General features: G+C 50.1%; 1 protein-coding gene across 2 annotated transcripts in view; it reads left to right on the forward strand.

The window, feature by feature from the left end:
* The window catches only part of LOC126995418 (adipolin-like), a 51,248-nt gene extending 47,098 nt beyond the window's left edge, over positions 1-4,150 (forward strand). For both annotated transcript variants that reach the window (XM_050854945.1, XM_050854939.1), the window contains exons 3-7: positions 473-707; positions 1,003-1,175; positions 2,239-2,429; positions 2,556-2,672; positions 2,921-4,150. In XM_050854945.1, coding sequence (XP_050710902.1) covers positions 473-707; positions 1,003-1,175; positions 2,239-2,429; positions 2,556-2,672; positions 2,921-2,978 — 774 coding nt within the window. In that variant the 3' untranslated portion in view covers positions 2,979-4,150. The remainder of the gene's footprint in view (positions 1-472; positions 708-1,002; positions 1,176-2,238; positions 2,430-2,555; positions 2,673-2,920) is intronic.
* The last annotated feature ends 18,984 nt before the right edge of the window (positions 4,151-23,134 follow it).

Genomic DNA, 23,134 nt, shown 5'->3' on the forward strand with positions numbered 1-23,134 from the left:
AGGCTCACACCGCTCATAGTGAGATTGGATGGGGTGCGGCGGGGCGGGGCAGAGCGGGGTGGGGCATAGCCAGGCTTCCTCCCGGACTACCGCGCGGAGCAGTAAAGCCGCCTTCGTGAGGAACTCGAGCTGGGTGGTTCACGTAACGCTGCGACCCGACATATTGGCGGTCCAGTTACGCCAACCAGACACCCTCAAGGTTACGCTGCCGTGTTTACATCCTGCACGAGCCGCCATCGCATCCGGCCTCGGGACTGGTGCGGTACGGCCTCCTTAAGAGGTTATGTCGCGTAATGAGTGTCTGAGCCTTGAGGGGAGTTGTGAGTAGAACCATTATTTAATTTGTCTTCGCTACGACTCACACTTAAGTCAGAGCCCACCTGACTAGGCATGATGCCTCCAATCACTTTATTTGTTAGACTTCTTAAATGCAAATATGTGACTTCTAACTGCTTGTCCTCCATGCCCACAGCGACCTCACGTCTTCGACCCCCGCCAGACTTGGGATTTCTTCCTCCGCAACTCTGAGGCCCAAAGAACCAGAACACGAAAGAACCGCTTAAGGAATCGCAAGAACCGTATTCCTATGCCAAAAGAAGGCCCGGCCGGCCCCCCAGGACGGCGAGGACCCATGGGTCCCCCCGGTGCCCCAGGAGGGACCCTCACCACACAAGAGATGGAGGAGTACATCAAGGAGTTTTTAAGAGGTACGAATAATTATGTCCTGTTATACATCATGCCGTCGGCAGGACCCAGACTGTTTCGTTATTAATTAATCTAGCCCCCCCTCCACCATGGAAATATGAACCGATCTGACTCACAGGATTATATATAGTATTTGCCTCAGGCAATATGGCAGTGTGAATATCAATATAAGTCATTAGGATATTTATGTAGTACATTTAGTGATCATTCCATGAAACCAAAACAGGTGCAAGCTCAAGAAGCTCCGCACGTCCCCTTCGCCTCTCTCGAGGGTCTCAAGTATACCTATTCCCGCAGAGTACCTGAGCCAGAACAACACGGCCCCCAACGCCACGAGCCTGGAGTCGGCAGAGAGCCAGCGGGCGGCGAGGGCGGGGCGGGGCCGAGTTAAGGCTGCCTTCACCGCCATCCTCCCGCGGCCCATCGTACTCAACCCTTTAGGACTCTCAATCGTCGACGCTTTTACCATAGTAAGTTCCAATCACCTACTCCGCCCCCAAGTTCCAATCACCTACTCCGCCCCCAAGTTTCAATCACCTACTCCGCCCCCAAGTTTCAATCACCTACTCCGCCCCCAAGTTCCAATCACCTACTCCGCCCCCAAGTTCCAATCACCTACTCCGCCCCCAAGTTCCAATCACTCCCGCCCCCAAGTTTCAATCACTCCCGCCCCCAAGTTCCAATCACCTACTCCGCCCCCAGGTTTCAATCACCTACCCGCCCCAAGTTTCAATCACCTACTCCGCCCCAAGTCCCAATCACTCCGCCCCCAAGTTTCAATCACCTACTCCGCCCCCAAGTTTCAATCACCTACTCCGCCCCCAAGTTTCAATCACTCCGCCCCAAGTTTCAATCACCTACTCCGCCCCCAAGTTCCAATCACTCCCGCCCCCAAGTCCCAATCACTCCCGCCCCCAAGTTACAATCACTCCCGCCCCCAAGTTCCAATCACTCCCGCCACCAAGTTCCAATCACTCCCACCCCCAAGTTCCAATCACCTACTCCGCCCCCAAGTTCCAATCACTCCCGCCCCCAAGTTTCAATCACTCCCGCCACCAAGTTCCAGTCACTCATGCCGCCAAGTTCCAATCACCTACTTCGTCCCTCCCTCACTAGCACCCATTTATGCCCCACAGTCTCTGACAAATTTATATTTGTTTAGTTGTTTATGGTGATAGTCTGATGACATTTCATTTTCATTTCATGCAGTCTATTTTATCTGATTGCCATTTGATCTCATAAAAATATATTTTCAAATAGAAAAGATAGCAAAAATAACAGAATAAGCAGACACACAGACAAACATGCAAAGTACTCTTTATCAAGATCTCTTAATGAACTTCTAAATACTCACCAGTAGTAGTTAGTCAACAACTGATGCACGCAGACATCCAACTGGCGAACCAGACAACCAGCCAGCGCCGTACTGGCAATGACACAGACACAGCTAATAGATGAACAGAAACACAAGATGACGAAGAGAACGCCCTCCCTCCCACACTCCCACACTCATTCACTCGCCGCCTCCCGCAGACGTTCTCCCCGGGCGTGTTCGAGCGCCGCATGGTCCTGCAGCACGGCGGCTTCTCGGCCATCAAGCGGGGCATCTACCAAGTGGCCGCCTCATTGGTGCTGCACCCGCACGGCCGCCCCAGCAGCCCTCCGCTAGACAAACCGCAGGACATCAGCGTCTACCTGTGCATCACCACGTGCGCCAGGGACAGGTAAGTGCTGCTGCCTTGGGCGCTGCCGGGACTCTCTTCCACTGACCATTTGTTGATACTGCCTGGGCATCATTTTGTCACGTGGGTTACTAAGGTGGTGCTTACTTCATCTCTCCTCCGGTGCAGGCGTCGGCTGGAGTGGTCCGGCGGTCTGGGCGAGGGCACAGTGACGGCGGTGCTGGTGGGTCACGTGGTCTTGGTTCGAGGCGACACACTCCTCGTCGCCGTCGACAATCCAACGAAGTAAGTCGTCTGTGGTCGGTCTGCCTGCACCGCACCGCCGCCCTCTTCCTCTCTCTGTAGACGTTGTTGTTTTTTGTTTGTTTTTTGTTTTATTGTGTGTGCTTGTGTGGCCCATCGAGCTATTAGGCTCTTTTGAGACAGCAATTCGATCTATATTCTCATATAACTTAGTTAAACATTTTTGCATGCAAAAGTTTATTTAAACACTTAGCTTTCAAATCAATAATTGAAGCGTTTCTTTTTTCCAGGCGGCCTCTGCAGGTGAGGACAGGTTCAAGCTTCTCGGCCGCGCTCATCGGGACCTAAACACCTGCAGAACCAGCTTTTGCGCCGAGCACCGCACCCAGCGGGCAGCAGACTGGGTGCGCAAGACAAAATGTTCCTTGAGAAAGCAAGTGACAAAAAAAATTATGATACTGGTAAGGTGTTTCACGCAGTGTTTCCATCAACGATTGGATGTGTTGAAGAGAGACGGATGAGACTGTGCGTCGAGGTGTGGTGAGTGGCCACATCTTGAAGGGCCGTGACCATGACAATAGTGAAAGAGTCGCGAGACGGACGAGACGTGCCAGTGCAGGTTGCAGCTATTTATCTAAGGAAAGAAGAGAAAAGACTGAGTGTGTACTATATGGGGTCTGAAACGAGCCCTTTGGGGTATATCGTGTCGGACAAATAAAATTAAGACATATGGGGAAAAGCTTTACGTAGATGACGAGGAATTGAAATGTATTTATTTTGTTTGTCGAGTGTTTGTGAGTAGCCCAGCGGTTGTCCCAAAGTGGAGTGTGTTTTCGTGTGCTAATGACAGTTTGGGTTATTGTAAACTTCACGCTCCGATAAATGTTGTTGTGCCGATATGTTGAACTCTTTTAGTCTTATTTTCACCACATTCTCTCTCTCTCTCTCTCTCTCTCTCTCTCTCTCTCTCTCTCTCTCTCTCTCTCTCTCTCTCTCTCTCTCTCTCTCTCTCTCTCTCTCTCTCTCAACATTTTTCTCTGTATTTATGGTGCTTTCGTAGCGACTTGTACATAAAAAAATGCTTTAAAATGTATCTTTTCCGGTGGTGTTTAATCGCTAGTTCTATTCAAATGTAACCAAGACATTGGATTCAGTATGAAAGACGCTCCTCGAAGAATCCGATTTATTGATGTTTCACGTAAGCATTCCAGAGACGTAGCCGAGTATGCTGAAACATTGTTATATTGACCCGAGTTTCTTCAGAATATTTTTTAAAGATATATTTCTTTTTCCCTTGTTCTTCACTTTTTTTCGTTTTCTTTTTTTTCGCTCGCTCCTCCTTTTTCTGTGTGTATTTAGTACATGCTTCTTCTCCCTTCTTTGTATTTAACATGAACATGTAAATATTTGATGTGTTGTCTCCCGTCACTCTGTCCTTCCTTTCTTCCGTATCGTTTATTCAATAGTCTTGAAGTTGTCTATACAGTAAACACGAAGTACAATAGATATAATTTGTGCCAGCAGTTGTTTGATTATTCAACCTTATCCGTCAAATTTACTTCTGCGTACATTCCATCATCTCTCAAGTGTGATTATAGTAGACATGATCCTTTATTGTCTTTGGCGATTATTTTCTTCCAACTTACAAGGTTTTTCCATTAATAACTCGCCATAGGAATGAGTCGAACAGCTTCGGAGAAAGGCAAAGCGGCCTCGAAGCAGATAATGAAACTTGTGGACAACGGACGGCATCGTGAACATTATTATGAAGGTTTTATATTCAGTTCTTATTAGCTCCTGTTAGATGAGGTTATAATGATTGCTTCTTTAAAAGTAAGTAAAATCATATGACATGGTCGCTGATTGTCTAAAACGTCTAAACAACCAGCCAGCCAGGATATATGACTGGCGTTGCCAAGTGGGGAATATCCGACAAATTTTCCGTAACTTGGAGGGATGTGAGAGGTGGAGGACGCATGGTAGCCGCCTGCTGGTTGGTGTTGGTCGTCGGCTCGTGGATTCCCTGAGCTGTCGGGTCCGGGTACTGGCCACGCAGTCTGCAAGGTGAGCTTAATTAAAGGTTGGTGCGGGTCTGAACTCAGTATACGGTAAGGTAAAGTTGGGGGCATACGCTATAACTGCCCGTGGCCACGGACTGACCTCGGTCCTGTAAACATGACCCTGCGACATGGAGGCTTTGGTTCTCATCGAATCTAGATCAACATTCTTTTGAACTTTTATAGTGCGACCTAGTTGAGATTCTGCAGTCCCATCGCGACCACACTGCAGGCTCTTGATAGCCATGTGCGCGTGAAATATTTGGTCTACACACCTCGTTCAGTATTTACGTGTCTGTCTCATGGAGAGTTGGCTTTGAAAAGTCCTGCTATTCACTAAGAACTGCAGCCCCAACTCTAGGTCAGTGGCTCCCAACCTTTTTTTTTAACTTTCTTGCACCCCTAATCACGCACCTCCAGGCATAACCGCGACCCGACTGGTTAGAACTGACTGTATTCGTGTGATGACTGTGTTCAGTGTTTGTATTGCCTAATGAGGTAATTATGTGGTTGATGAAAATATAGGATTACTGGTGGGCCTTAAATATAGGATAGTTTAGTTTATGTACGCTTTGTCAGTGTGCCTTATATTGAAATTAAAAAAATAGTCCCCCTATTCCCCCCAAAAAAAATATTTACTCATGGACTATGTGCAATAAAAGGGAGAGAGAGAGAGAGAGAGAGAGAGAGAGAGAGAGAGAGAGACACAGAGACCGAGACCCACATAAACACAGGCAGACACAAGCACTGCGACAGGCGGAACGACAGAGACGGACATACACAGATAGAGACAGACACAGAGACAGACACAGCGACAGAGTGACCGAGATACAGAAACATACACAAACACAGAAAAAGAGACACAGACAGACACAAACACACAGACAGACAGACAAACACAGACTGACACAGCGATAGGCACACAGAGACACAGCGACAGAGACACAGCGACAGAGACACAGCGACAGAGACACAGCGACAGAGACACAGCGACAGAGACAAAGACAGACACAGACACAGACAGAGATACAGACACACACAGCGACACACACAGAGACAGACACAGACAAAGACACAGACACAGGGACACAGACACATACAGCGAAACACAGAGACACAGAGACAGACACAGACAGAGACACAGAGACAAAGACAGACACAAAGACAGACACAGACACAGACAGAGACACACACACACAGCGACACACACAGAGACAGAGACACAGACAAAGACACAGACACAGGGACACAGACACACAGAGACAGACACAGAGACAGGGACACAGACAGACACAGAGACACAGAGACAGAGAGGCAGACACAGAGAAAGACACAGACAGACACAGAGACAGACACAGAGATAGACACAAACAGATACAGAGACAGACAGAGACAGAGACAGACACACACAGACACAGACACACACAGAGGCAGACACACACAGAGACAGAGACACACAGAGACAGAGACACACAGAGACAGAGACACACAGAGACAGAGACACACAGAGACAGAGACACACAGAGACAGAGACACACAGAGACAGTGACACACAGAGAAAGAGACACACAGAGACAGAGACACACAGAGACAAAGACGCACAGAGACAGAGACGCACAGAGACAGACACATAGACAGAGACGCACAGAGACACACAGAGACAGAGACACACAGAGACAGAGACGCACAGAGACAGAGACACACAGAGACAGAGACGCACAGAGACACACAGAGACACAGACAGGGACACAGACAGACACAGAGACACAGAGACAGAGAGGCAGACACAGAGAAAGACACAGACAGACACAGAGACAGACAAAAACAGATACAGAGACAGACACACAGAGACAGACACACACAGAGACAGAGACACACAGAGACAGAGACACACAGAGACAGAGACACACAGAGACAGAGACACACAGAGACAGAGACACACAGAGACAGACACACACAGAGACAGACACACACAGAGACAGACACACACAGAGACAGACACACACAGAGACAGACACACACAGAGACAGAGACGCACAGACACAGTGACACACAGAGAGACACACAGAGACAGAGACACACAGAGACAAAGACGCACAGAGACAGAGACGCACAGAGACAGACACATAGACAGAGACGCACAGAGACACACAGAGACAAAGACACACAGAGACAGAGACACACAGAGACACACACAGACAGACACACACACCGCCGCGTGATGGACGACGCGGGTTCGAATCCTCACGCTACCACTCGGATTTTTCGGTCACCGCCGAGTGGCTTAAAACTACCCACATGCTGTGCTGAAGACCACCCATCAACCCAGACTCTAGAGGAAGCCGTCCAAGCGAATCAAGTACGAGTTCCGGGGGGCAGCATGAGCCAATGCAAGATGGCGCCACTATAAACACTCGCCTGCGCCAGAACGGGCTGGGCCGACCATCAGGCCCCACCTGGAAGAAGCCTTGGGCCGACCATCAGGCCCCACCGGGAAGATGCCTACCGGCGCAATAGGCAACAACGTAAAAAAAAAAAAAAAAAAAAAAAAAAAAAGACAGAGACGCACAGAGACACACAGACAGAGAGACACAGAGTCAGAGACGCACAGAGAGAGAGACGCACAGAGACAGAGACGCACACAGACAGAGACGCACAGAGACAGAGACACACAGAGACAGAGACACACAGAAACAGACACACAGAAACAGACACACACGGAAACAGAGACACACAGAAACAGAGACACACAGAGACAGAGACACACAGAGACAGACACACAGAGAGAGAGACACACAGAGACAGAGACACACAGAGACAGAGACACACAGAGACTGACACGCACAGAGACAGAGACACACAGAGAAGGAGACACACAGAGACACACAGAGACAGAGACACACAGTGACAGAGACAGAGACACACAGAAACAGAGACACACAGAAACAGAGACACACAGAAACAGAGACACACAGAAACAGAGACACACAGACACAGAGACACACATAGACAGAGACAGAGACACACAGAGACAAACACACAGACACAGAGACGTACAGAGACAGAGACACACAGAGACAGAGACACACAGAGACAGAGACACACAGAGACAGACACGCACAGAGACAGAGACACACAGAGACAGAGACACACAGAGACAAAGACACACAGAGACAGAGACACACAGAGACAGAGACAAAGACACACAGAGACAGAGACAGAGAGACACACAGAGACAGAGAGACACACAGAGACAGAGACACACAGAGACAGAGACACACACAGACGCACAGAGACAGAGACGCACAGAGACAGAGACGCACAGAGACGCACAGAGACACACAGACACACACAGACACACAGAGACACACAGACACACAGAGACACACAGAGACACACAGAGACAGAGACACACAGAGACGGAGACACACAGACGCACAGAGACAGAGACGCACAGAGACAGAGACGCACAGAGACAGAGACGCACAGAGACAGACACAGACGCACAGAGACACACAGAGACAGACAGAGACACACAGAGACAGAGACACACAGACAGAGACACACAGACAGAGACACACAGAGACAGAGACACACAGCGACAGAGACACAGACAGAGACACACAGCGACAGAGACACATACAGAGACACACAGAGACAGAGACAGACACAGACACACAGAGACAAAGACAGACACTGACAGAGACACACAGAGACCGAGACAGACACACACAGAGACACACAGAGACAGAGACAGACACAGACAGAGACACACAGAGACAGAGACACACAGACAGAGACACACAGGGACAGACACACAAAGACAGAGACACACAGAGACAAAGACACAGAGAGTCAGAGACACAGAGACAGAGACACAGAGAGACAGAGACACAGAGAGACAGAGACACAGAGAGACAGAGACACAGAGATAGAGACACAGAGAGACAGAGACGCACAGAGACAGAGAGACACAGACAGAGACACACAGAGACAAAGACAAACGGAGACAGAGACACAGAGACAGAGACGCGGAGAGACAGAGGCGCACAGAGACAGAAACACACAGAGACAGAGACGCACGGAGACAGAGACGCACAGAGACAGAGACGCACAGAGACAGAGACGCACAGAGACAGAGACACACAGAGACAGAGACACACAGAGACAAAGACGCACAGAGATAGAGACAGAGACACACAGAGACAGAGACACACAGAGACAGAGACACACAGAGACAGAGACACACAGAGACATAGACACACAGAGACATAGACACACAGAGACAGAGACACACAGAGACATACAGAGACAGAGACACACATAGACAGAGACACACATAGACAGAGACACACATAGACAGAAACGCACAGAGACAGAGACACACAGACAGAGACGCACAGAGACAGAGACGCACAAAGACAGAGACGCACAGAGACAGAGACGCACAGAGATAGAGACAGAGACACACAGAGACATAGACACACAGAGACAGAGACAGAGACACACAGAGACACACGGAGACAGAGACACACATAGACAGAGACACACATAGACAGAGACACACAGAGACAGAAACACACAGAGACAGAGACGCACAAAGACAGACGCACAGAGACAGAGACGCACAGAGACAGAGACGCACAGAGACAGAGACGCACAGAGACAGAAACGCACAGAGACAGAGACACACAGAGACACAGACAGAGACACACAGAGACAGAGACACACAGAGACAGAGACACACACAGACAGAGACACACACAGACAGAGACACACACAGACAGAGAAACACACACAGACAGAGACACACACAGACAGAGACACACAGAAACCTACACACAGAGACAGAGACACACAGAGACAGAGACACACAGAGACAGAGACACACAGAGACAGAGACGCACAGAGACAGGGACACACAGAGACAGAGACACACAGAGACAGAGACACACAGAGACAGAGACGCGGAGAGAGAGAGACGCACAGAGACAGAAACACAGAGACAGAGACGCACAGAGACAGAAACGCACAGAGACAGACACACGCAGAGACAGACACACGAAGAGACAGAGACACACAGAGACAGAGACACACAGAGACAGAGACGCACAGAGACACACAGAGACAGAGACACACAGAGACAGAGACACACAGAGACAGAGACACACAGAGACAGAGACAGAGACACACGGAGACAGAGACACACGGAGACAGAGACAGAGACGCACAGAGACAGAGACGCACAGAGACAGAGACCTAGAGAGACAGAGACAGAGACACACAGAGATACACAGAGACAGAGACGCACAGAGACAAAGATAGAGACACACAGAGACAGAGACGCACAGAGACAGAGACGCACAGAGACAGAGACGCACAGAGACAGAGACGCACAGAGACAGAGACGCAAAGAGACAGACACACAGAGACAGAGACACACAGAGACAGACACATACAGAGACAGAGACATACAGAGACAGAGACACACAGAGACAGAGACACAGACACACAGAGACACAGACACACAGAGACACAGACACACAGAGACAGAGACACACAGAGATAGAGACGCAAAGAGACAGAGACGCACAGAGACAGAGACGCACAGAGACAGAGACGCACAGAGACAGACACCCACAGAGACAGAGACACACAGAGACAGAGACACACAGACACACACAGAGACACACAGAGACAAAGACACACAGAGACAGAGACACACAGAGACAGAGACACACAGAGACAGAGACACACAGAGACAGAGACGCACAAAGACACACAGAGACAGAGACACACAGAGACAGAGACACACAGAGACAGACACACAGAGACAGACACACAGAGACAGAGACAGAGACAGAGACACACAGAGACAGAGACACACAGAGACAGAGACACACAGAGACAGAGACACACAGAGACAGAGACACACAGACACAGAGACACACAGAGACAGGGACAGACACAGACACACAGAGACAGACACAGACACACAGAAACAGAGACAGACACACACAGACAGAGACAGACACACCAGACAGAGACAGACACAGACAGAAACACACACAGACTGAGATACACACAGACTGAGATACACACAGACTGAGACACACACAGACTGAGACACACACAGACTGAGACACACAGAGACAGAGACACACCGAGACACAGACAGAGACCGAGACACAGACAGAGACAGAGACACACAGAGACAGAGACACACAGAGACAGAGACACACAGAGACAGAGACACAGAGACAGAGACACAGAGAGACAGAGACACTGAGAGACAGAGACACAGAGAGACAGAGACAGAGAGAGAGACACACAGAGAAAGAGACACACAGAGACAGAGACACACAGAGACAGAGACACACAGAGACAGAGACACACACAGACGCACAGAGACAGAGACGCACAGAGACAGAGACGCAGAGACGCACAGAGACAGAGACGCACAGAGACAGAGACACACAGAGACAGAGACACAGAGAGACAGAGACACAGAGAGACAGAGACACAGAGAGACAGAGACACAGAGAGAGACACACAGAGAAAGAGACACACAGAGACAGAGACACACAGAGACAGAGACACACAGAGACAGAGACACACAGAGACAGAGACACACAGAGGCAGAGACGCACAGAGACAGAGACGCACAGAGACAGAGACACACAGACACACAGAGACAGAGACAGATAAACACAGAGACAGACACACAGAGACAGAGACAGAGACACAGAGAGACACAGACACAGAGACACACATAGACAGAGACACACATAGACAGAGACAGAGACACACAGAGACAGAGACACACAGAGACAGAAACACACAGAGACAGAGACGCACAGAGACAGAGACGCACAAAGACAGAGACGCACAGAGACAGAGACGCACAGAGACAGAGACGCACAGAGACAGAGACACACAGACACACAGAGACACAGACAGAGACACACAGAGACAGAGACAGACATAGACAGAGACACACACAGACAGAGACACACACAGACAGAGACACACACAGACAGACACACACAGACAGAGACACACAGAAACCGACACACAGAGACAGAGACACCCAGAGACAGAGACGCACAGACAGACCCACAGAGACAGAGACACACAGAGACAGAGATACACAGAGACAGAAACACACAGAGACAGAGACACACAGAGACAGAGACGCACAGAGACAGAAACACACAGAGACACAGACGCACGGAGACAGAGACACACAGAGACAGAGACGCACAAAGACAGAGACGCACAGAGACAGAGACGCACAGAGACAGAGACACGCAGAGACAGAGACACACAGAGACAGAGACGCACAGAAACAGAGACGCACAGAGACACACAGAGACAGAGACAGAGACACACAGAGACAGAGACAAAGACACACAGAGACAGAGACAGAGACGCACAGAGACAGAGACACAGAGACAGAGACAGAGACACACAGACACAGAGACACACAGAGACAGAGACACACAGAGACAGACACACAGAGACAGAGACAGACACACAGAGACAGAGACAGAGACACACAGAGACAGAGACAGAGACACACAGAGACAGACACACAGAGACACACAGAGACACAGAGACAGAGACACACAGAGACAGAGACACACAGAGACAGAGACTCACAGAGACACACAGAGACAGAGACACACAGAGACAGAGACACACAGAGACAGACACACAGAGACAGACACAGAGACAGAGACACACAGAGACAGAGACAGACACAGACACACAGAGACAGACACAGACACACAGAACAGAGACAGACACACACAGACAGAGACAGACACAGACAGAGACACACACAGACTGAGACACACAGAGACAGAGACACACAGAGACAGAGACACACCGAGAGAGAGACGCACAGAGAAGGAGACGCACAGAGACAGAGACGCACAGAGACAGAGACACACAGAGACAGACACACACAAAGACAGAGACACATAGAGACAGACACACACAGAGACAGAGACACACAGACACACAGAGACAGACACACACAGAGACAGAGACACACAGAGACAGAGACACACAGAGACAGAGACGCACAGAGACAGAGCGGCACAGAGACAGAGCGGCACAGAGACAGAGCGGCACAGAGACAGAGCGGCACAGAGACAGAGCGGCACAGAGACACACAGAGACACACAGACAGACAGAGACACACAGAGACAGACACACAGAGACAGACACACAGACAGAGACACACAGAGACAGAGACAGACACACAGAGACACACAGAGACACACATAGACACACAGAGACACACAGACAGACAGAGACACACAGAGACAGACACACAGAGACAGACACACAGACAGAGACACACAGAGACAGAGACAGACACACAGAGACAGACACAGACACAGACACAGACAGAGACACACAGAGACAGAGACAGACACAGACAGAGACAAACAGAGACAGAGACACACACAGACTGAGACACACACAGACTGAGACACACACAGACTGAGACACACACAGACTGAGACACACACAGACACACAGAGACCGAGACACAGACAGAGACACACAGAGACAGAGACACACAGAGACAGAGACGCACAGAGACTGAGACGCACAGAGACAGAGACGCACAGGGACAAAGACAGAGACGCACAGAGTCAGAGACACACAAAGACACACAGAGACAGAGACGCACAGAGACAGAGACGCACAGAGACAGAGACGCACAGAGACAGAGACACACAGAGTCAGAGACGCACAGAGTCAGAGACGCACAGTGACAGAGACACACAGAGACAGAGACGCACAGAGACAGAGACGCACAGTGACAGAGACATACAGAGACAGAGACACACAGAGACAAATGCGCACAGAGACAGAGACGCACAGAGACAGAGACGCACAGAGACAGAGACACACAGAGACAGAGACTCACAGAGACAGAGACACACAGAGCCAGAGACACACAGAGACAGAGACGCACAGAGACTGAGACGCACAGAGACAGAGACGCACAGAGACAGAGACAGAGACGCACAGAGTCAGAGACACACAGAGACACACAGAGACAGAGACGCACAGAGACAGATACGCACAGAGACAGAGACGCACAGAGACAGAGACACACAGAGTCAGAGACGCACAGAGTCAAAGACGCACAGTGAGAGAGACACACAGAGACAGAGACGCACAGAGACAGAGACGCACAGTGACAGAGACATACAGAGACAGAAACACACAGAGACAAATGCGCACAGAGACAGAGACGCACAGAGACAGAGACGCACAGAGACAGAGACTCACAGAGACAGAGACTCACAGAGACAGAGACGCACAAAGACAGAGACGCACAGAGACAGAAACGCACAGAGACAGACACTCAGAGACACACAGAGACAGAGACGCACAGAGACAGAGACACACAGACAGACACACAGAGACAGACACACAGAGACACAGACACACAGAGACAGAGACACACAGAGACAGACACACAGAGACAGAGACAAACAGAGACAGAGACACACAGAAACAGACACATAGAGGCAGACACACACAGAGACAGACACACAGAGACAGAGACACACAGAGACGCACAGAGACAGAGACGCACAGAGACAGAGACGCACAGAGACAGAGACGCACAGAGACAGAGACGCACAGAGACAGAGACACACAGAGGCAGAGACGCACAGAGACAGAGACACACAGAGACAGAGACACACAGAGACAGAGACACACAGAGGCAGAGACACACAGAGACAGAGACACACAGAGACAGAGACACACAGAGACAGACGCACAGAGACAGAGACACACACAGACAGAGACACACAGAGACAGAGACGCACAGAGACAGAGACGCACAGAGACAGAGACACACAGAGACAGAGACACACAGAGACAGAGACACACAGAGACAGAGACACACAGAGACAGAGACACAGACAGAGACACACAGAGACAGAGACAGACACAGACACACAGAGACAGAGACAGACACAGACAGAGACACACAGAGACAGAGACACACACAGACAGAGACACACAGAGACAGAGACACACAGAGACACACAGAGACAGAGACACACAGAAACCAACACACAGAGACAGAGACACACAAAGACAGAGACACACAGAGACAAAGACACAGAGAGACAGAGACACAGAGACAGAGACACAGAGAGACAGAGACACACAGAGACAGACACACACAGAGACAGAGACACACAGAGAAAGAGACGCACAGAGACAAAGACACACAGACAGAGACACACAGACAGAGACACACAGAGACAGAGACACACAGAGACAGAAACACACAGAGACAGAAACACACAGAGACAGAGACACACAGAGACAGAGACGCGGAGAGACAGAGGCGCACAGAGACAGAAACACACAGAGACAGAGACGCACGGAGACAGAGACACACAGAGACAGAGACACACAGAGACAGAGACGCACAGAGACAGAGACGCACAGAGACAGAGACGCACAGAGACAGAGACGCACAGAGACAGAGACACAGAGACAAACACGCACAGAGATAGAGACAGAGACACACAGAGACATAGGCACACAGAGACAGAGACAGAGACACACAGAGACATACAGAGACAGAGACACACATAGACAGAGACACACATAGACAGAGACACACAGAGACAGAAACACACATAGACAGAGACACACAGAGACAGAAACACACATAGACAGAGACACACAGAGACAGAAACACACATAGACAGAGACACACAGAGACAGAGACACACAGAGACAGAAACACACAGAGACAGAGACGCACAGAGACAGAGACACACAGAGAAAGAGACGCACAAAGACAGAGACGCACAGAGACAGAGACGCACAGAGACAGAGACGCACAGAGATAGAGACAGAGACACACAGAGATAGAGACAGAGACACACAGAGACATAGACACACACAGACAGAGACAGAGACACACACAGACACACGGAGACAGAGACAAACAGAGACAGAGACAAACAGAGACAGAGACAAACAGAGACAGAGACAAACAGAGACAGAGACAAACAGAGACAGAGACAAACAGAGACAGAGACAAACAGAGACAGAGACAAACAGAGACAGACACACAGAGACAGAGACACAGAGACAGACACACAGAGACAGACACACAGAGACAGAGACAAACAGAGACAGGCACACACAGAGACAGAGACGCAGAGACAGAGACACAGAGACAGAGACAGACACAGAGACACAGAGACACACACAGACACAAAGAGACAGAGACAGAGAGACAGACACAGAGACAGAGACACAGAGACACAGACACAGAGAGAGAGAGAGACAGAGACAGAGACAGAGACACACAGACAGAGACACACAGACAGAGACACAGAGACACAGAGAGACAGAGAGACAGAGAGACAGAGACAGAGACACAGAGACACAGAGACACACAGACACACAGACACACAGACAGAGAGACAGAGAGACAGAGACACAGAGACACAGAGAGACAGAGAGACAGAGAGACACAGAGACAGAGACACAGAGAGACAGAGACACAGAGACACAGAGACACACAGACGCACAGAGACAGAGTCAGAGACTCACAGAGACAAAGACGCACAGAGACAGAGACAGAGACACACAGAGACAGAGACACACAGAGACAGAGACACACAGAGACAGAGACACACAGAGACAGAGACACACAGAGACAGAGACACAGAGACAGAGACACACAGAGACAGAGACGCACAGAGACAGAGACGCACAGAGACAGAGACACACAGAGACAGAGACACACAGAGACAGAGACACACAGAGACAGAGACACACAGAGACAGAGACGCACAGAGACAGAGACACACAGAGACAGAGACACACAGAGACAGAGACACACAGAGACAAAGATAGAGACACACAGAGACAGAGACGCACAGAGACAGAGACGCACAGAGACAGAGACGCACAGAGACAGAGACAGAGACACACAGAGACAGACACACAGAGACAGAGACACAGAGACAGACACACAGAGACAGAGACACACAGAGACAGAGACACACAGAGACAGAGACACACAGAGACAGAGACACACAGAGACAGAGACGCACAGGGACAGAGACACAGACAGACAGAGACACAGAGACACACAGAAACAGAGACACACAGAGACAGAGACACACAGAGACAGAGACACACAGAGACAGAGACACACACAGAGACACAGAGACACACAGAGACAGAGACGCACAGAGAGACACAGAGACAGAGACAGAGGCAGACAGACAGACAGAGACACAGAGACACAGAGACACACAGAGACAGAGACAGAGGCAGACAGACAGACAGAGACACAGAGACACACAGAGACAGAGACAGAGGCAGACAGACAGAGACAGAGACAGAGACACAGAGATAGAGACACAGAGACAGAGACAGAGACAGACAGAGACAGAGAAAGAGACAGATATATAAACAGAGACAGAGACACAAACAGAGACAGAGACAGAGACACAGAGACAGAGACAGAGACATAAACAGAGACAGAGACACACAGAGACAGAGACACACAGAGACAGACACGCACAGAGACAGAGACACACAGAGACAGAGACACACAGAGACAGAGACACACAGTGACAGAGACAGAGACACACAGTGACAGAGACAGACAGAGACACAGAGAGACAGAGACACACAGACAGAGACACACAGAGACAGAGACACACAGAGACAGAGACACACAGCGACAGAGACACACAGAGACAGAGACACAGAGACAAAGACGCACAGAGATAGAAGCAGAGACACACAGAGACATAGACACACAGAGACATAGACACACAGAGACAGAGACAGGGACACACAGAGACAGAGACACACAGAGACAGAGACACACAGAGACAGAGACACACAGAGACAGAGACACACAGAGACAGAGACACACAGAGACAGAGACGCACAGAAACAGAGACGCACAGAGACGCACAGAGACAGAGACACACCGAGACACACAGAGACACTGAGACAGAGAGAGACACAGAGAGAGACACACAGAGACAGAGAGAGACAGAGACAGAGACACACAGAGACAGAGACACACAGAGACAGAGACGCACAGACGGACCCACAGAGACAGAGACAGAGACACACAGAGACAGAGACAGAGACACACAGAGACAGACACACAGAGACACACAGAGACACAGAGACAGAGACGCACAGAGACAGACAGAGACACACAGAGACAGACAGAGACACAGAGACACACAGAGACAGAGAGAGAGACAGAGACAGACACATTCACAAACAGACACAGACAGAGAGACACAGACAGACAGATACACACACACAGACACAGACACAGACACACAGAACAGAGACAGACACACACACAGACAGAGACAGACACAGACAGAGACACACACAGACTGAGACACACAGAGACAGAGACACAGAGACAGAGACACACCAGAGAGAGACCCACAGAGACTGAGACTCACAGAGACAGAGACCCACAGAGACAGAGACACACAGAGACACACAGAGACAGACACACACAGACACAGAGAGACACAGAGACAGACACACACACAGAGACACACAGACACACACAGAGACAGACACACACAGAGACAGAGACACACAGAGACAGAGACACACAGAGACAGAGACGCACAGAGACAGAGACGCACAGAGACAGAGACGCACAGAGACAGAGACGCAAAGAGACACACAGAGACACACAGACACACACAGACACACACACACAGACACACAGAGACAGACACACAGAGACAGACACACAGAGACAGAGACACACAGAGACAGAGACAGAGACACACAGAGATACACAGAGACAGAGACGCACAGAGACAAAGATAGAGACACACAGAGACAGAGACACACAGAGACAGAGACGCACAGAGACAGAGACGCACAGAGACAGAGACGCACAGAGACAGAGACACACAGAGACAGAGACACACAGAGACAGAGACGCACAGAGACAGAGACGCAAAGAGACAGACACACAGAGACAGAGACACACAGAGACAGAGACATACAGAGACAGAGACACACAGAGACAGAGACACAGACACACAGAGACACAGACACACAGAGACAGAGACACACAGAGACAGAGACACACAGAGGCAGAGACGCACAGAGACAGAGACACACAGAGACAGAGACACACAGAGACAGAGACACACCGAGACACACACAGAGACAGAGACACACAGACACACACAGACACAGAGACAGAGACACACAGAGACAGAGACACACAGATACAGAGACACACAGAGACAGAGACACACAGAGACAGAGACACACAGAGACAGAGACACACAGAGACAGAGACACACAGAGACAGAGACACACAGAGACAGAGACAGAGACAGAGACACACAGAGACAGAGACACACAGAGACAGAGACACACAGAGACAGAGACACACAGAGACAGAGACACACAAACACAGAGACACACAGAGACAGGGATAGACACAGACACACAGAGACAGACACAGACACACAGAAACAGAGACAGACACACACAGACAGAGACAGACACACACAGACAGAGACAGACACACCAGACAGAGACAGACACAGACAGAAACACACACAGACTGAGATACACACAGACTGAGACACACACAGACTGAGACACACACAGACTGAGACACACAGAGACAGAGACACACCGAGACACAGACAGAGACCGAGACACAGACAGAGACCGAGACACAGACAGAGACCGAGACACACAGAGACAGAGACACACAGAGACAGAGACATAGAGACAGAGACACAGAGACAGAGACACAGAGAGACAGAGACACAGAGAGACAGAGACACAGAGAGACAGAGACAGAGAGAGAGACACACAGAGAGAGAGACACACAGAGACAGAGACACACAGAGACAGAGACACACAGAGACAGAGACACACAGAGACAGAGACACACACAGACGCACAGAGACAGAGACGCACAGAGACAGAGACGCACAGAGACGCACAGAGACAGAGACACACAGAGACAGAGACACAGAGACAGAGACACAGAGAGACAGAGACACAGAGAGACAGAGACACAGAGAGACAGAGACACAGAGGCAGAGAGAGAGACACACAGAGAAAGAGACACACAGAGACAGAGACACACAGAGACAGAGACACACAGAGACAGAGACACACAGAGACAGAGACACACAGAGGCAGAGACGCACAGAGACAGAGACACACAGACACACAGAGACAGAGACAGATAAACACAGAGACAGACACACAGAGACAGAGACAGAGACACATAGAGACAGAGACACATAGAGACAGAGACACACATAGACAGAGACACACATAGACAGAGACAGAGACACACAGAGACAGAGACACACAGAGACAGAAACACACAGAGACAGAGACGCACAGAGACAGAGACGCACAAAGACAGAGACGCACAGAGACAGAGACGCACAGAGACAGAGACACACAGACACACAGAGACAGAGACACACAGAGACACAGACAGAGACACACAGAGACAGAGACAGACATAGACAGAGACACACACAGACAGAGACACACACAGACAGAGACACACACAGACAGACACACACAGACAGAGACACACAGAAACCGACACACAGAGACAGAGACACCCAGAGACAGAGACGCACAGACAGACCCACAGAGACAGAGACACACAGAGACAGAGATACACAGAGACAGAAACACACAGAGACAGAGACACACAGAGACAGAGACGCACAGAGACAGAAACACACAGAGACACAGACGCACGGAGACAGAGACACACAGAGACAGAGACGCACAGAGAGAGAGACGCACAGAGACAGAGACTCACAGAGACAGAGACACGCAGAGACAGAGACACACAGAGACAGAGACGCACAGAAACAGAGACGCACAGAGACACACAGAGACAGAGACAGAGACACACAGAGACAGAGACAGAGACACAAAGAGACAGAGACAGAGACCCACAGAGTCACATACACAGAGACCGAGAGAGAGCCACACAGACAGAGACACAGAGACAGAGACACACAGCGACAGACACACAGAGACACAGACACAGAGACACACACAGACACAGACAGAGACAGACAGAGAGACACACAGAGACAGACACACAGAGACACACAGAGACACAGAGACAGAGACACACAGAGACAGAGACAGAGACACACAGAGACAGAGACAGAGACACACAGAGACAGACACACAGAGACACACAGAGACACAGAGACAGAGACACACAGAGACAGAGACACACAGAGACAGAGACTCACAGAGACACACAGAGACAGAGACACACAGAGACAGAGACACACAGAGACAGACACACAGAGACAGACACAGAGACAGAGACACACAGAGACAGAGACAGACACAGACACACAGAGACAGACACAGACACACAGAACAGAGACAGACACACACAGACAGAGACAGACACAGACAGAGACACACACAGACTGAGACACACAGAGACAGAGACACACAGAGACAGAGACACACCGAGAGAGAGACGCACAGAGACAGAGACGCACAGAGACAGAGACGCACAGAGACAGAGACACACAGAGACACACAGAGACAGACACACACAGAGACAGAGACACATAGAGACAGACACACACAGAGACAGAGACACACAGACACACACAGAGACAGACACACACAGAGACAGAGACACACAGAGACAGAGACACACAGAGACAGAGACGCACAGAGACAGAGCGGCACAGAGACAGAGCGGCACAGAGACAGAGCGGCACAGAGACAGAGCGGCACAGAGACAGAGACACACAGAGACACACAGAGACACACAGAGACACACAGACAGACAGAGACACACAGAGTCAGACACACAGAGACAGACACACAGACAGAGACACACAGAGACAGAGACAGAGACACACAGAGATACACAGAGACAGAGACGCACAGAGACAAAGATAGAGACACACAGAGACAGAGACACACAGAGACAGAGACGCACAGAGACAGAGACGCACAGAGACAGAGACGCACAGAGACAGAGACGCACAGAGACAGAGACGCACAGAGACAGAGACGCACAGAGACAGAGACGCAAAGAGACAGACACACAGAGACAGAGACACACAGAGACAGAGACATACAGAGACAGAGACACACAGAAACAGAGACACAGACACACAGAGACACAGACACACAGAGACAGAGACACACAGAGACAGAGACACACAGAGGCAGAGACGCACAGAGACAGAGACGCACAGAGACAGAGACGCACAGAGACAGACACACACAGAGACAGAGACACACAGAGACAGAGACACACAGACACACACAGAGACACACAGAGACAAAGACACACAGAGACAAAGACACACAGATACAGAGACACACAGAGACAGAGACACACAGAGACAGAGACACACAGAGACAGAGACACACAGAGACAGACACACAGAGACAGAGACAGAGACAGAGACACACAGAGACAGAGACACACAGAGACAGAGACACACAGAGACAGAGACACACAGAGACAGAGACACACAAACACAGAGACACACAGAGACAGGGATAGACACAGACACACAGAGACAGACACAGACACACAGAAACAGAGACAGACACACACAGACAGAGACAGACACACACAGACAGAGACAGACACACCAGACAGAGACAGACACAGACAGAAACACACACAGACTGAGATACACACAGACTGAGATACACACAGACTGAGACACACACAGACTGAGACACACACAGACTGAGACACACAGAGACAGAGACACACCGAGACACAGACAGAGACCGAGACACAGACAGAGACCGAAACACACAGAGACAGAGACACACAGAGACAGAGACATAGAGACAGAGACACAGAGAGACAGAGACACAGAGAGACAGAGACACAGAGAGACAGAGACACAGAGAGACAGAGACAGAGAGAGAGACACACAGAGAGAGAGACACACAGAGACAGAGACACACAGAGACAGAGACACACAGAGACAGAGACACACAGAGACAGAGACACACACAGACGCACAGAGACAGAGACGCACAGAGACAGAGACGCACAGAGACGCACAGAGACAGAGACACACAGAGACAGAGACACAGAGACAGAGACACAGAGAGACAGAGACACAGAGAGACAGAGACACAGAGAGACAGAGACACAGAGGCAGAGAGAGAGACACACAGAGAAAGAGACACACAGAGACAGAGACACACAGAGACAGAGACACACAGAGACAGAGACACACAGAGACAGAGACACACAGAGACAGAGACACACAGAGGCAGAGACGCACAGAGACAGAGACACACAGACACACAGAGACAGAGACAGATAAACACAGAGACAGACACACAGAGACAGAGACA

Source organism: Eriocheir sinensis, chromosome 1 (genome assembly GCF_024679095.1).
Source record: "Eriocheir sinensis breed Jianghai 21 chromosome 1, ASM2467909v1, whole genome shotgun sequence".
NCBI classification, from domain to species: domain Eukaryota; kingdom Metazoa; phylum Arthropoda; class Malacostraca; order Decapoda; family Varunidae; genus Eriocheir; species Eriocheir sinensis.